This window comes from Lynx rufus, unplaced genomic scaffold (assembly GCF_022079265.1).
Source record: "Lynx rufus isolate CCGP_SWC_20201006 ecotype Redwood Valley unplaced genomic scaffold, mLynRuf1.p SCAF_4, whole genome shotgun sequence".
Classification (NCBI taxonomy): domain Eukaryota; kingdom Metazoa; phylum Chordata; class Mammalia; order Carnivora; family Felidae; genus Lynx; species Lynx rufus.
In genome coordinates, this window is record NW_025814856.1 from 153,839,644 (window position 1) to 153,854,901 (window position 15,258).

Below are 15,258 nucleotides of genomic sequence, written 5' to 3' on the forward strand. Positions count from 1 at the left end.
GCTGTTGTCTCCTTCCGCAAGATCATGAGAGTAGGAAAACTAGGGGAAAGTAATTAGAAAATCGGTATGGATTCTTGGCGGGGTGGGGGGGGCGGGAAATGCCGATATTTTGAACTGGTTTGTTTATGAGGTAATATGGCAGCTTTTACCTAGAGTAGAAGGCAGCCCAACAAACACTAGTAGGATTACATAGCAGAGGACCTTAGAGTTCTTTTTGTTCTCTCTTCTCTCCTGCTATAGCCTTGGGACAAATATTGTCTGCTCCATATGTGCAGAAACTTAAGATTCATGTTCAGGTGTCTTCAGGAATCAAATCAGAGTAGTACTGAAATCCTGCACTTGTGAGAAGCTGAGAAAAACATAAGTTACTATCTGACCCCTGGTAGTTGTCTCCCTGGCTCTCCCATTCCAAACCCCAAAGGCTGAGAAATTACACTCTAACCAGTATCTCTTTCCAATAGATTTCCCCCCATAGGTAAGAGCTGAAGATCTGAATTGTGGAGTTGTTCTGAGGAGTGAGGAAGCATTGATTGGGTTTTCTGGTGTCTGGGGCTCTCCACCCAGGAGACCATATACCCTTTCCTGACCTTACTGTAGATGACTAGTTTTAGAGCCTGGTATTCCCCTTCAAGGGACTGCCTAATAGCGTAGCCAGTATTCCCAGGAAAAAATGTGTTCACAGCCCCAAATTACAAGGCATTTATTTCACAAAAAGCAACAGATCTCAATTAGAAATCCCAATATACACAGAGAAAAGGACCAAGAACTTTAAATTAGCCAAATTATATATATATATATATATATATATATATATATATATACACACATACATATATATATGAATATGTGTATATATATATGTATATGTATATTTATATGTATATATTCATTCAAGGGGATAGGAAAAGATGTTAGCAATATGAAACAAGAACAAGAATACATTTTTTAAAAAAACAAGCAAAAAAAACCATGATCAGATTGAAATATCAGAATAAGGAAATCCCCAACATGAAGAAGAAAAGGACAAGAAAAATTTTTAAATATGAAAGAAAAGATAAGAGGTATAAAGGATACAATTTGAATTTCCACACAATAGGAGTCTCAGAAAAATAAAGAAAGAAGAAAAAAAAAGAGGTAATACTTGAAGAAATAAAAAGAGATAAAGGGCATGGATTATCGAAGAGAAAAAGAGAAGATACATTACAGTGAAATTTTAGAATATCAAATATTAAGAGAAAATGTTCAAATCTCCAGACTATAGCAAACAAGCCAATAAAGAAAAAAAAATTGGAACAAAAAAAATAAATTGAGGCGAAGACAGGGAAAGAAGAGGGAAAATGAATGGATGGGAAAAAGTAGAAAGCAAAGAGCAAGATGGGAGATTTAAACTCTGTTGTATTAATAATCACAATCTATGTAAATAGTCCAGACAACTCAGTTACAAGGTAGAGGTTGTCAGAATGGATAAAAAGCAAAACTCCAGTACATATTATATATAAGAAACCCATTTTATTTATCTTTTGAGACAGAAAGAGAGGGGGCAGTGAGGGAGAGAGGCAGAGGAAGAGAGAGATCATCCTAAGCAGGCACCAGGCTGAGCACAGAATCCAAAGGGGTGCTGGATCGCATGACTGTGAGATCATGACCTGAGTTGAAATCAAGAGTCAGATACCTAACTGACTGAGCCACCCAGGCACCCCTAAGAAACCCATTTTAAATGAAAAGACACAAATAGGTTGGAAATAAAAGGTTAAGAAAAAAAAATGAAAAGGGTAGAAAAAGACATACTCAGCTGATGGTAATCAAAAGAAAGCTAGAGTAGTTATTTTAATATCAACAAAGATTACAGAGCAAAAATTATTACCAGGGATAAAGAAGTTTGTTTAATAGGGCGCCTGGGTGGCTCAGTTGGTTAAGTGCCTGACTTCAGCTCACAAAGAAGGTCATGATCTCACGGTTCGTGGGTTTGAGCCCTGCGTTGGGCTCTGTGCTAACAGCTCAGAACCTGAAACTTGCTTCAGATTCTGTGTCTCCATCTCTCTCTGCCCCTCCCCCACTCCCTCTGTGTCTCTCTCTCTCTGTCAAAAATAAATAAACATTTAAAAATTTTTGTTTTATAATAATGAAAGGATCAATCCTAAACATCTATGCACCTAATAACAGAACTCCAAAATACATGAAGCATAAACTAAGAGAACTGAAAAGAGAAAGAGAATAATCTACAATTATAGTCAAAGATTTCAAAACCTCTCTCTCAATAATTGAGATAGTAAGTACACAGAAAATCTATAGATTAGAGGAGATTTAAATATTATCAACTAGCTTAACCTAATTGACAAATATAAAGTACTTCACCAAAATATAACAAAATGCTATTTTTCAAGTGCACATGGAACATTTAGCAAAATAGTCCATTGTCTGAGACATAAAACAAATCTCAATACACTTAATAATATTCTTTATGCAAAGTAGGCTGTCTGATAAAATCAGAATTAAATTTGAAGTCAATAACAAAAATGTATCTGAAAACTCATCAAATATTTTGAAACTAAGAAGCATACATGTAAATAATCTGTAGGACAAAAAATAAAATCTGTATCAATATATGTATGTTAGCAATGTTCAAGTGGAAATTAAGTTTTTAAAAATTTAATTATGAAGTATTTAATAATTAAGTGAATATAAAAATATTAAGTATTTAGAGATAAATTTAACAAAATCAGTGCAAGACTTACACAGTAAGAACTACAATGCATTACTGAGCAGCTTTTTTATAAGTCATCTCTATACCCAACGTGGGGCTTGAACTCACAACCTCAAGATCATGAGTCACATGCTCTACCAACTGAGACAGCCAGGCCCACTACTGAGAGAAATGTTTAATATTTTAAATAAGTTGAGAGATATATCATGTTCTTTGATAGAAGGACTGACCATAAGGATGCCTGAGTGGCACGGTTGGCTGAGCATCTGATTCGGCTCAGGTCATGATCTCACAGTTAGTGAGTTCAAGCCCTGCATCAGCCTCTCTGTTCTCTCTGCTGTCAGCACAGAGCCGGCTTTGGATCCTCTATTCCCCTTTTCTCTGTGGCCCTCCCCGACTCATGCTCTCTCTCAAAAATAAACATTTTTTAAAAAGATAAAAAAAAGATTGACTATATTAAGATGTTAATTTTCCCCAAACTGGTCGATAGATTCAATGCAATCCCAGTCAAAATCCCAAAAGAAATGGAAAAGCTGATGCCAAAATTTATAGGAAATGGCAAATAGCATAATGATAAAAGATTCATTTACCAAGAAGATATACCAGTTTTAAACACATATGTACCATTTAAAATATCTTCAAAATATATAAAGCCAAGGTTGATAAACTATAAGAAGACATTGATAAATTCTTCTAATTCGGTGGGAGATTTCTAACATATTCCTTTAAGTTATTGAGAAGCCAGGAAAAACTAGACCTAATTTTATATAAGATGTGTGTATGTGTCTGTGTGTGTGTCTATATACGCGGATACGTATGAGACAGAGACACACACAGAGCAAGAGGAGAAAAAGATATATATGTAATAAAAGGAGAATATACATTTTCACACACACCAGACATTTATAAAAATGGATCAGGTCCCAAGCCACAAAGCAAACCTCAACAGCTTTCAAGAAATAAGATCATTCTTAATGCACTGGTATACATTGTGAAAATGCAAGGGGGAAGATATGGTGTACAATATATCCCAAACAAACAATTCCTGTCTGTCCCACTTTTTTTTTTTTTTCTTCACACATGCCTATTACCATACCCAGGGACTTTCATTCTTAAAGAATTCATAGTCACCCTCATAGACATCTCGTTTGTTTTGAGGCTTTTTTGTTGACCCATTGGCCTTTATTCAACAGGCTTTGGAAGCTTGCAAAGATGCTGGCTTGGTGAAATCCCTTGGAGTATCCAATTTTAACCGCAGGCAGCTGGAACTCATCTTGAACAAACCAGGACTCAAACATAAGCCAGTCAGCAACCAGGTATAGTTTGACAGGATTGGTGGGAGGTGAGGAATTGGGGTGTGTGTGAGGGGTAGAGGGAGATTCCAATGTTTACTTAACAGCAAGAACCCTGATCTAGGAGTCAGAAATCTTGTGATCCCTCTACATATATCTCATCAGAGGACCCTGAGCAAATCTTTTGACTTCTCTCACTATGTGTCTCTTACGAAAAGATTTTAAAGTTCAAATCCAGGCAAAGGTAACCCAAATGATTTTTTGAATAAAAATAATGAGGGCGAGCTAGATCTGCCAGATATTAATATATACGGAGTATTTAAAATAATGTAAGCTTTGTACAGAACCAACATACAAATGAGTAGAAAATAAGAAATAAACAAGCCCCAAGTGTAATAAAAACATAATGTAAAAAAACCACAAAAAACGTAATGCAAACTAATGGCTAAGGGATGAATTTGTCAATAAATAGTGTGGGGGGAAGGGCTAGTTCTGTAGAAACAAATCTAGATCTTTGCCTCATGTCATACTCCTAGTATCTCTTTGATCAGCTGTTAAAGAAGAAAGAGGAAGTCATTTGTGAATACTACAAAACATTTTTAGTTTTCTGGAGCTATATATAGAAAATGTAGCCATGAGAAAATTATAAAAGAAACTGACGCATTGAACAGTATAAAATGTTAAACTCTAAAAATATAAGGAAAAAAAGAGCAAACAAAAATGGATAATTCCATTTTTAAATGTCATAGAAAAGGGGAATCATATCCCTAATTCCTACCCCTCACCAGCACATCTTCCTGCACCCTCAAAAACAGTATTTTGTTATAAAGCGTGAAATGGGGAGCCTGGGTGGCTCAGGCGGTTGAGTGTCTGACTTCGGCTCAGGTCATGATCTCACCGTTTGTAAGTTCGAGCCCCACATGGGCTTGCAGCTTTGGATTCTCTCTCAAAAATAAAACATTTAAAAAACAATGAAAAAGAAAAGAGGCACTAGGAAACCTCTGTTATTTAAAAAATTAGATAACTAAAAGGCTGAAATGACACACACATTTCTTCTTACAAATATATAAAGAAAGATGGCGATTTTTGACCTCAGAATGAAAAATGAGGAATTTGACAGTGTGTCTCCTCATGACAAAGAGCATGTTGGAAGATCATAGCCTATTCATGTGTTTCATGGTGTCTGAAGGCAGAGTGTATCAACCCTATAGAGATAGCACAGATCAAAGTGCAGGTCTACTGGCCGGCCAGCCATTACCCTGTGCATTGAGTAGGACCACCTCTACTCCAGAGACACAAAAAAGAGCAGCTTTCCGTTCAAGATCACGGTGAGCATACTGTGGGCCTCATACAGAGCGGACACATTTTATCTATGAGGGATACATACCTGGAGACCTTGCATAAGTCAAAATTCACATATTTAAAAATTAACTTTCCCATTAGAATAAATTTAAAGTATAATTTGCAGATTTGTCTATTTTTCCGTGGACTTTATGAACAAAGTCACGTAGAATATGACCTTGCTCCCTACTAATTCTCAGAATCTGAGCATTCCAAACTTCCCTAGTTCTGTCCAAGATGTCTGTGTTGACACAAAGACATGTGTCTCCCAGGCTCCATCCCTGGCTTAGTCTCTCCGAAAGTCTTCCTGGTGGGCAATTTGTCATGCAGTGTTTTCCCAGCCTAATTCAAAGGAGACCTTTGAATTAGACCTTAGCTCAGGTCTTTTAATTTTTATACACCCAATTCTAACAAATGAAGGAGGGGGAGGGGGAGAAAGGAAAGATCTCCAAATTCTTCATTTTTTTCCCTAACCCTACTCACTATGCCTAAGTCACAGACATCTGACTTGGGAAGCAATAAATATTTTTTGAGTGATTTAATTAATGAAAGGAAAATTCAACATAGTTTTTTTACAGAAAGACAGAGGATGAGGTTAACATCTTCCTTCACAGCTTCTGTCCAGCTTAACTTCACCCTGTGAGATTTTGCTATCTCAAGTCCCACGCTACCAAATAGTGTTGAAAAAAAAGCCCCAAACATGTCAAGACACTGAGAAGTGACATCAGTTTTACATAGTCAACAAGAAAAAGTAAAGACCGCATCTCCAGTGGCCCATCCACAAAGGGCCATAACCAGTCCCTGGCAAAGAAGGAAGCAAGTGTGCTTAGTCATCCTTCTCCTTAGAAATGACGAAGTTCAGGGGCGCCTGGGTGGCGCAGTCGGTTAAGCGTCCGACTTCAGCCAGGTCACGATCTCGCGGTCCGTGAGTTCGAGCCCCGCGTCGGGCTCTGGGCTGATGGCTCAGAGCCTGGAGCCTGTTTCCGATTCTGTGTCTCCCTCTCTCTCGGCCCCTCCCCCGTTCATGCTCTGTCTCTCTCTGTCCCAAAAATAAATAAAAAACGTTGAAAAAAAAAAAAAAAAAGAAATGACGAAGTTCCAGGGCAACACTGGCATCAAGGCCCTGTGACATCAGACATCGTCACTGCCCTTCACCTTAAACTCGGCCTCCGGTGCCAGCAGACCCAACAAGGATCATCTGCTGGCCTCAAATGACCCCACCAAGCTGCAGTGCTGATGGAGCCCTTCTGTAAAGTCTGCAGGACCAGTAATTCTTTCTAAGATTCTGGCTTGGTCCTGTCTGTCTGTATAGGTACCATTTCCATTCATTCAACAGCCATTGAGCACTGGCCTTATGCCACGCACTTTGCTAGGTTCCAGGCATGCATAAGTGACCAAAGACAGATACAGCCCTTCCTCTCGGGGCACTAGCTGTCTAGTGTGGAACAGACATCAAACTATCACAAAAGTTATTGATAGTTAGAAACTGAGAGAAGTGCTCTGAAAAAAAAAAGGAATATGGTTCTCTGTGTTCATATGCACATGGATCTTAATAGCTTATCCACTCCCACCCCCACATTTCCCTCACTGGGTGTCCCGTTAGTGATACGCCCCAGGATTTTTACCTAAGAACTGTCTATGCAGGGGTGCTTGGGTGGTTCAATCAGTTAAGCATCCGACTTCAGCTCAAGTCATGATCTCGTGGTTCGTGTGTTCGAGCCCGTCGGGCTCTGTGCTGACAGCTTAGAGCCTGGAGCCTGCTTCGGATTCCCTCTCTCTGCCCCTCACCCACTTGCACTCTCTCTCTGTCTCTGTCTCTCTCTCTTAAAAATAAACATTGAAAATTTTTAAAAAAAGAACTGCTTATGCAAACATTTATATTAAATTAGGTTATGTTATGTTATTTGAGTGTATATATTAACTCTCAAGTTTTTGTTGAGTAGATGTTTCTCGGATGTTACTTAGTGCAACTCTGTATCATCCCAAATTGCCGTTCACAGATTCAGTTCAGTCATAGACTCAACATGCACATACCTATTTGTTCTGTTTCTAACTCTAATTGCCTTATTATGTATATCTTTTGCCACAAACCATATGAAATCCTTTTTCAAAGAGTAGGTTATAAAACCATTTAATGTATATATAAACATACACACACGTATTTACATACACGTATACACATACCTGCTTCTACATTAATAGGCCAGAGACAGGCCACAGCACTGCAATCTGATTAGAAAGGAGTCCTTGTGGGGAGACCGAACGGCTGTGTTTGGAGTGAGCCGGTAGGCATGAAATGAAGGAATTCATACTTAGTTTCTAAGCAGTGAGTGACATGATGAAGTACATATTTTGGGGAGACTGGTCTACCAATAACAGATGCAACTGGAAATGAAAAAGCAGCGAGTGATGTTGGAAGGAAACACTAAGAAGTGTGATTCCTGCCTTATTTTAGTTTCTGTGTTACTTTTTAGAATTGTTTAAGAAATGTTCCAAAGGAGAGAAAACCCACAAGTGTTTCTTAGGGTAAGGGAACAAGATAATGTCAGGGAGAAAAAAAAAGTATATCAAATGAGAATGGGAATAAGACCCACCACTAAGAGGCCCAGTTTTATCTTTGCAAATTCATAGGTAGCGAGCGGGTCCTTGGGCCTTCTAGAACTCAAACCAGACAGTGAAAATAATAATTAAATACTACAACTATTTTAATTCAGCCTTGGTTGATTTTAATTTAAAAAGGAAAGAAAAGCACAGGCCCAAAATTACCAGAGGGGTTAAAAGAAACTTTGCGAAGGACTTTGTGACACAAACATTTTTAGTGCGGGACTCTTGCCAATGAGACACTGAAGATGGATGTAGGCCTGCACTGGGCGGTGTAAGGAACTCTCGGCCAAGAAGACAAAATACATCTTTAAATTTCATTTTATGCATGCTCTACCTCTTGTGAAAATGTTCTTAGATACTTGATAGCTACAGAGAAAAGTCTTCAGCAACATGTCGCTCTTCCGTATCGAGACTCTAATCTGAACCTTGAGACTGTATTGTTGTCCTAGAAAATTGTATTTGCTGGAATGGTCACTATAAATAATTAAGTCTGTTCCGTTAAAGCTTTACACTATGATAGTTACATGAAATTGAATTCGCTCCCCGTTTATTTTAGAATTAATCCACAGGTGGTGACCCCACTAACCATGTTGTAAGTAATCTCACCATAACAAAAACTTCCTTGTTAAGAACAATATTCAGCATTTGCCTCATTATCCATGATGCTTTTAGATGGGTTTTATTGAAGAACTTTTTAAAAACTGTGTAAAACTGCATTCACTACAAGGCTTTGATTTTGTGCTCTGCCCTCCAATGCAACCATGTAGGTTGAGTGCCATCCGTATTTTACCCAGCCCAAACTCTTGAAATTTTGCCAACAACATGACATTGTCATTATCGCATATAGCCCTCTGGGGACCTCAAGGAATCCAAGCTGGTAAGTAAGGCTCTATGTCTGCTCAGGAGTGTTTCTTTTGGTGTAGAATGTGAGACTAATGTGAGTTACTTGAATGACATGACTATTTGGCTCTGTGATTTTAAGAAAGTAACTTAACCCTCTTTGAGCCATTCTCTGTGTATACAAATTGGAGCTAATAAAACCTCCCTCACAAAGGTGGGGTAAGAATTGATTATACTGTATGTGTAAAATTGCCTAGCAGTGCCTGAAACATAGGAAATGCTCCATAAATGTTAGTTTAGGTATTACTTGGCAAAGATTCTCCATGACCAGATCCTGAAATTTTTGATTTTTTTCTTTTTTCTTTTTTTAAAATGTTTATTTTTGACACAGAGAGAGAACACGGTGCCAGGGCACACAAGCAGAGGAGGGGCCAAATCTGAAGCAGGCTCCAGGCTCCCAGCTCTCAGCCCAGAGCCTGATGCAGGGCTCGAACCCACAAACCATAAGATCATGACCTGAGCCAAAGTCAGACGCTTACCAGACTGAGCCACCCAGGCGCCGCAGAGAATTGTTTGAGCTCTGTGTTCAGTGGCAGCACTTGTGCTGTGTGTGATGTGTTCAACACACTTAAGTAGAAATTTTTCTACTCGAAGATGACTCTGAGAGTTGTGCCTCTGTTTGCTCCAACAGAGCCTTCCCCTGTGTACCTACTTCTAACCCAGTTATCTCCGTAAGACTCACCCAAGAAGCACTATTTACCCTCTGAAAGACACAGCTCTATAAATTTACCTCTTTATCTTTTCCTGATAAAAGCAACCCTTCGGGGTGCCTGGGTGGCTCAGTGGTTAAGTCTCCAACTCTTGACTTTGGCTCAGGTCATGATCTCACAGTTTGTGAGCTTGTGCTCTGCCTCAGGCTCCACACTGGTGGTATGGAGCCTGCTTGCTACTTCTCTCTCTCTCTCTCTCTCTCTCTCCCTCTGCCCCTTGCCCTGCTCACACTCTCTCTCCCAAAATAAATTTTAAAAATTAAAAAAAAAAGAGCAACTCTTCACTGAGTGCTCTGCACTCCAAGAAACTGGTTACAGGTGACCCGAAGTGTCCCGGTAGGTGAACAGGTGGATAGGGAGACGGAGGAGGAGGGCGATGGACTAACCATCCGTTGTCATGACTCGAGCTAAATATGATGCACGTTTTGATTTTTTTCAAGGGTGAATGTATCATCCCCACCTTTGTTAAAGGATGAACTTCTAAACTCATTGGGGAAAAAATACAAGAAGACAGCAGCTCAAGTTGTTTTGCGTTTCAACATCCAGAGAGGAGTGGTTGTTATTCCTAAAAGCTTTAACCCTGAAAGGATCAAAGAAAACTTTCAAGTAAGAGAACTGCTTCAGTACATGTAAAACCTAGAAGGCATTTTTGTTTTGGAGTTTGGGGTTTTTTTGTTTTGCTTTTTTTTGTTTTGCTTTGTTTTAGAGAACTTTCTGTTAATTTAATAAGTTGTAATGCCTTCACATTTTCTTTTATACCTGCTCCCCAATCCACACTCTCTAGGTCTGAATTTAACTGTAGCTGAGTTTGAGAGAGTCCCTAGTACTTTGAGGGTTTCCATGCTGCTTGTACATTACCTAGCTCCCTTACTCTTCTGTTTCCTTACCTATTGACTCTTACCTACTCACTTCTCCACCAGCACAGGAGCAATAGAAGGTATAGAACTTGAAATTCCTAAAAGTAAACTTTCCACCTTCTTAATGGCTCTGGTAGAAGTGAGGAACAAACTTGGAAATCATTGAAGAAGATCATGAGACTTCATGAATGTCACTTGCCTTTATTTCCTCTGTAAATACTCCATGATCAGCACGGTGACTTACAGGCGAGAAAAGAGGCCACTAGACAAATGAGTGATTAGATTACCTTGCCTACTACTCAAGACTAAACTGCTAGGTAAATACAGCCATAGAAAAGTACCATGCAAAAGTAATTACTCATTAGTTAATAACTTAAGAAAGTGAGCTGCTTTTGTCTTGTTCATAATTAAAGAGGAAAATGAGATAGTATTTATCCCCTCAGATAGGAAAATAATCAGAATATTGAATATGTGGGAAAACATATTGCATATACTTGCATATACTCCTGTTAGAAACATTAATTGGCTTAAGATTTGGAGAAGCAGGATGTCACTTATCCATAGCCATCAAAATTCAAACCCACATATCCATTTGACCCAACAATCTCGATCCTATATTTACACATACATGCATACAAACATGGATGTTTACTATTGCATGATTTATCATTTTTAAAACCTGGAAACAATCTCCAGTAGAATCTTATAAAACAAATTATAATATATTTGTATAATGAAATATTATATCACCATTTTTAAATAATAGAGTGGAAATATAAACACTCCCATGGGAAGATATTCATGATATTAGATAATTTATCTTCAGAGATCTTTTGCTACCCCATGACAGAATGCAACTCAAACTTACCAAAGAAAGAGAGACATGATTTATTGGGTCACAGAACTGTAAATTCCATGGATACATCAGACATGACTGGGCACAGGTATGCAAATGATTTATAAAAGGACTGAGTTCTCTCCGTTCCTCTGTACTCCCCTCCACCCCTTACCTTCTCTGTCTCCACGTGGCAGCACAAACAGTCCCTGACATCTCCCGGCTAACCTATTACTCATATTCAGTGAACATGATCATAGGTAAAGGCTTCTGTGAGGGTCTCTATCCCTGATTGTCCCTTTGTGGGCCATGAGCCTCTGCCATATTAATCATTGTATCCAGTGAATAAGACACTTTGATTGCCCCCTTGGACTACATCCTGTACTGGAAATGGGTTCATGTGACAAACAGCCCTACGAGATGATAGAAGAGAAGTTCATAAAAGGAAAAAGGGGATTCTGTTACTAGCAAAAAGGGCAAAGAATGATAAACAGTTATACTACTACTCACAGTATTTTAGCACTTACCAAAGTACTTCTTACGAAAAGAGGTTGACACTGTTTTCAGCCATCTTAAAACAATAGGATATCTGCATGGCTAATGTATTGGTTCATCAAAAATTAAAACAAGTTTTAATGCACCTGAAACAAATGTTTTCATGGATTCAAAATTTTACTGTTCAGAGATTGAGAGTAGTTACTAGTAGTCTGTGCAATGGAAGGTTAAAACCTTTGGAGTTTATATCATTTTGTGAATTACAATTTTGTACTGGAAGAACTGTCATTCTCCTTAAAATTTTTATTGCAACTAATTCTGCTATATCCCATATATTTCCATAGCCCAGATAATAAGGGATTGGAGTTCAGAGGTTCACATACCACAAGAAAACATGAAAGAGATACAAATTTACAAAGAAAATGACAGCTGAATTCACAGCCAATTTCCACTCTACAGGGTTTAGACTTGCCCTACCACCACAAATTTTGCTGGGTGTTAAAACCAATATTTGACAAAATAGAAAATTATTCCCTTCTAAACTGAAAATTATGAAAGTAATTTTAGTTATTTTACATTCAATAAAATTTACATTATAATTGCATATGTGTACTAAATGTTAGAAGAAACTGAGGTAAAATAAGCCTTAAAAAATATTGTATAAGATAGGAAATATCCACAAAACGTAAAGGGAAACTTAAATATATTTACAATAAAAGAAGAAAAAGTCATAGAAATAAAAAATTGTGTAATAAAGATTAAGTTAAACCATAAACTTAAAAACTATATAAAGGGGCGCCTGGGTGGCGCAGTCGGTTAAGCGTCCGACTTCAGCCAGGTCACGATCTCGCGGTCCGTGAGTTCGAGCCCCGCGTCAAGCTCTGGGCTGATGGCTCAGAGCCTGGAGCCTGTTTCTGATTCTGTGTCTCCCTCTCTCTCTGCCCCTCCCCCGTTCATGCTCTGTGTCTCTCTGTCCCAAAAATAAATAAACGTTGAAAAAAAATTAAAAAAAAAAACTATATAAAATTAAGGGTGACAATGAAGAAAATAAAAACGCAGGATATTTTTAACAATGAAACAACAAAAAATCAAATTATACCACCCACTATCCAGCCTGTTACCATCATCCACTGATCCCCATTCCTTGAAGGTTTTATCTCTTGATTCACTTTCCTTCTCTCCAACACTCCTCGCATCACAATTCTTCATGAATTCAACATACATAGGGATGGTCCTTCCAATCACCCTGCCTTATAGTTCTTTAATCTCCTCTCCCACGATGATCTTGCCCCATATATTTCAGCAACCAATTCCCACTGTTACTCCCTGGAAACTGCAGTTACACTAACACCTAATAGCTCCTCCATACCCCCCAAACATCCCCCTCTCTCTCCTGCATTATCTCTCTACTGCATAACTCCCATCAATATACAAACATGCTGTGACCTCAATCTTAAAAGGTAAAATCCAGGGGCGCCTGGGTGACGCAGTCGGTTAAGCATCCGACTTCAGCCAGGTCACGATCTCGCGGTCCGTGAGTTCGAGCCCCGCGTCGGGCTCTGGGCTGATGGCTCGGAGCCTGGGGCCTGTTTCCGATTCTGTGTCTCCCTCTCTCTCTGCCCCTCCCCCGTTCATGCGCTGTCTCTCTCTGTCCCAAAAATAAATAAACGTTAAAAAAAAAAAAAAAAAAAGGTAAAATCCAATCTAGACTCACTTTCCCCTCCACATATTATCCTTTTCTTTCTTCCTGTTTACAGCAAACCCCTTAAAAGAGAATCCTATTATCACAGCCTCCAAGTCCCTTTCCCCCAGTCTCCCTTAAACCCATTGAAACCAAGCTTTCACCTGACCATTCCATTGAAACAGCTTGTCAAGGTCACCAGTGACCTCCTCATTGCCAGATCCAACAATCATTTTTCTGTCCTCGTCCTAGTAGATCTTTCAACATTTATACTTACAATTAATACTTTCTTCTTCTTGAAACCTATACCATCAGAGAAGCAGATGGAGGTGGTAGGAATATCAGGCACTCAGTTTTATAATATGAGATCCTGAAAAAGTGAATAACAGGATAATTTGTGCCATGAAAAAAAATGCAAATCAATCCACATAAACTGAAGAAAAACATTGCATAGAAATAATGGAGGGAGAAGGAATTTGGAAGTTTACCTTAAAATTAAAACTGAAAATTATGAAAGTAATTTTAGTTATTTTACATTCAACAAAATTTACATTACAACTGCATATGTGTACTAAATGTTAGAACAAACTGAGCGGATCAGGATCGATTTTTTAAAATATGCTTGACAAAATTACATGATAACAGAATGTGACATTCTTGACATTCTTCACAAAGGTTTTTGCTAAGTGATTATAAAGAGAATAATTCTGGTAAAATTTCACAGAGCTTCATATGAAGGAGATTATTAATCCTTTGGCTTTTTCTTTCAGATCATTCTTTTGATATATCTACCAAAGTAGTTTTTAACTGCATTAAATTCCTATTTGAAAAAGACTTTGCCTGTAGTTAGAGCAAACCTCCAAGATCGCTGTCAATGACTTCATGAAATCCTGCATCTTTGGCAAGATTTGTGACTTTGCTTTACGTTACATATTCACTGGAGTCGGAAAATGACTCACCAACACTTAAAAAGTGGGCCTAATGTTAAGCAAAAAGGAAGTTTGAGTAAGGATTTATTTTGTAAGTGACTGGCCCAGTCATGACCGTTTCTATGTTATGCAAAGTTGTGATTCCTTACACAATCTCATAAACTCAATACTTGGATGATAAATAATCAAAGAAAGAAATTCCCTGAAAAGAGCACTGGGAAGTAATCCATCGGGGAAATGATTAGGTAAATCAGGTTATATCTATAACGAATGCAGTAGTTACAATCTATGTACAAAGTCAATCTATGTATTTTGACAGAATAGATAACCAAGACATATTATATGAATGAAAGAAAGTTGCATTAGTCTGCAAAAAAGATATGATACAATTGCATTTTGCTCTTAGTGTGCTGAATGTTTGGAAGAAATGTCTGGGATGAAGAATAGGACTGGGGTGGTAGGTAAGAAGGAGACCTTCCACTTATTTCATACATGTCCATATGCTTCTTTGGTGTTTTAATTTTTACAAAAAAGCATATATTTATGTATTATATAATTAAAACTTATAAATGTAAATTACTAAAATAAAAGTTAAGGGATAGCGAGATAAAACAATAAGTAGAAGATAATTATAATCAAAACAAATGTTAAAAATGTAAATAAGCTAAAGTTAAATATTGAAATGTAAATAAAGAACAGTTATAAAACCAGAGCATAAAGTGTGCAAGCTAAAATAAAACAATGAAAATGTAATATATTTAAAAGGTAGAAGATGACATTTAAAAATGATGAGAGAAATGATTGAGTCTAAAACAAAGCAAATTAAAATTTCTTAAATGTTTACTCATTTTTGAGAGACAGAGAGAGAGACAGAGCATGAGCAGAGGAGGGGCAGAGAGAGAGAAAGGGA

The 15,258-nt window shown here is 37.9% G+C and overlaps 1 protein-coding gene across 2 annotated transcripts in view; it reads left to right on the top strand.

Moving 5' to 3' along the window:
• AKR1D1 (aldo-keto reductase family 1 member D1) overlaps window positions 1-15,258 on the top strand; it is a 42,922-nt gene that overhangs the window by 20,981 nt on the left and 6,683 nt on the right. The window contains exons 5-7 of one of the 2 annotated variants that reach the window (XM_047096439.1): window positions 3,898-4,020; window positions 8,709-8,818; window positions 9,992-10,157. In XM_047096439.1, the coding sequence (XP_046952395.1) occupies window positions 3,898-4,020; window positions 8,709-8,818; window positions 9,992-10,157 (399 nt within the window). The remainder of the gene's footprint in view (window positions 1-3,897; window positions 4,021-8,708; window positions 8,819-9,991; window positions 10,158-15,258) is intronic. The other variant, XM_047096440.1, reaches the window with a different exon arrangement.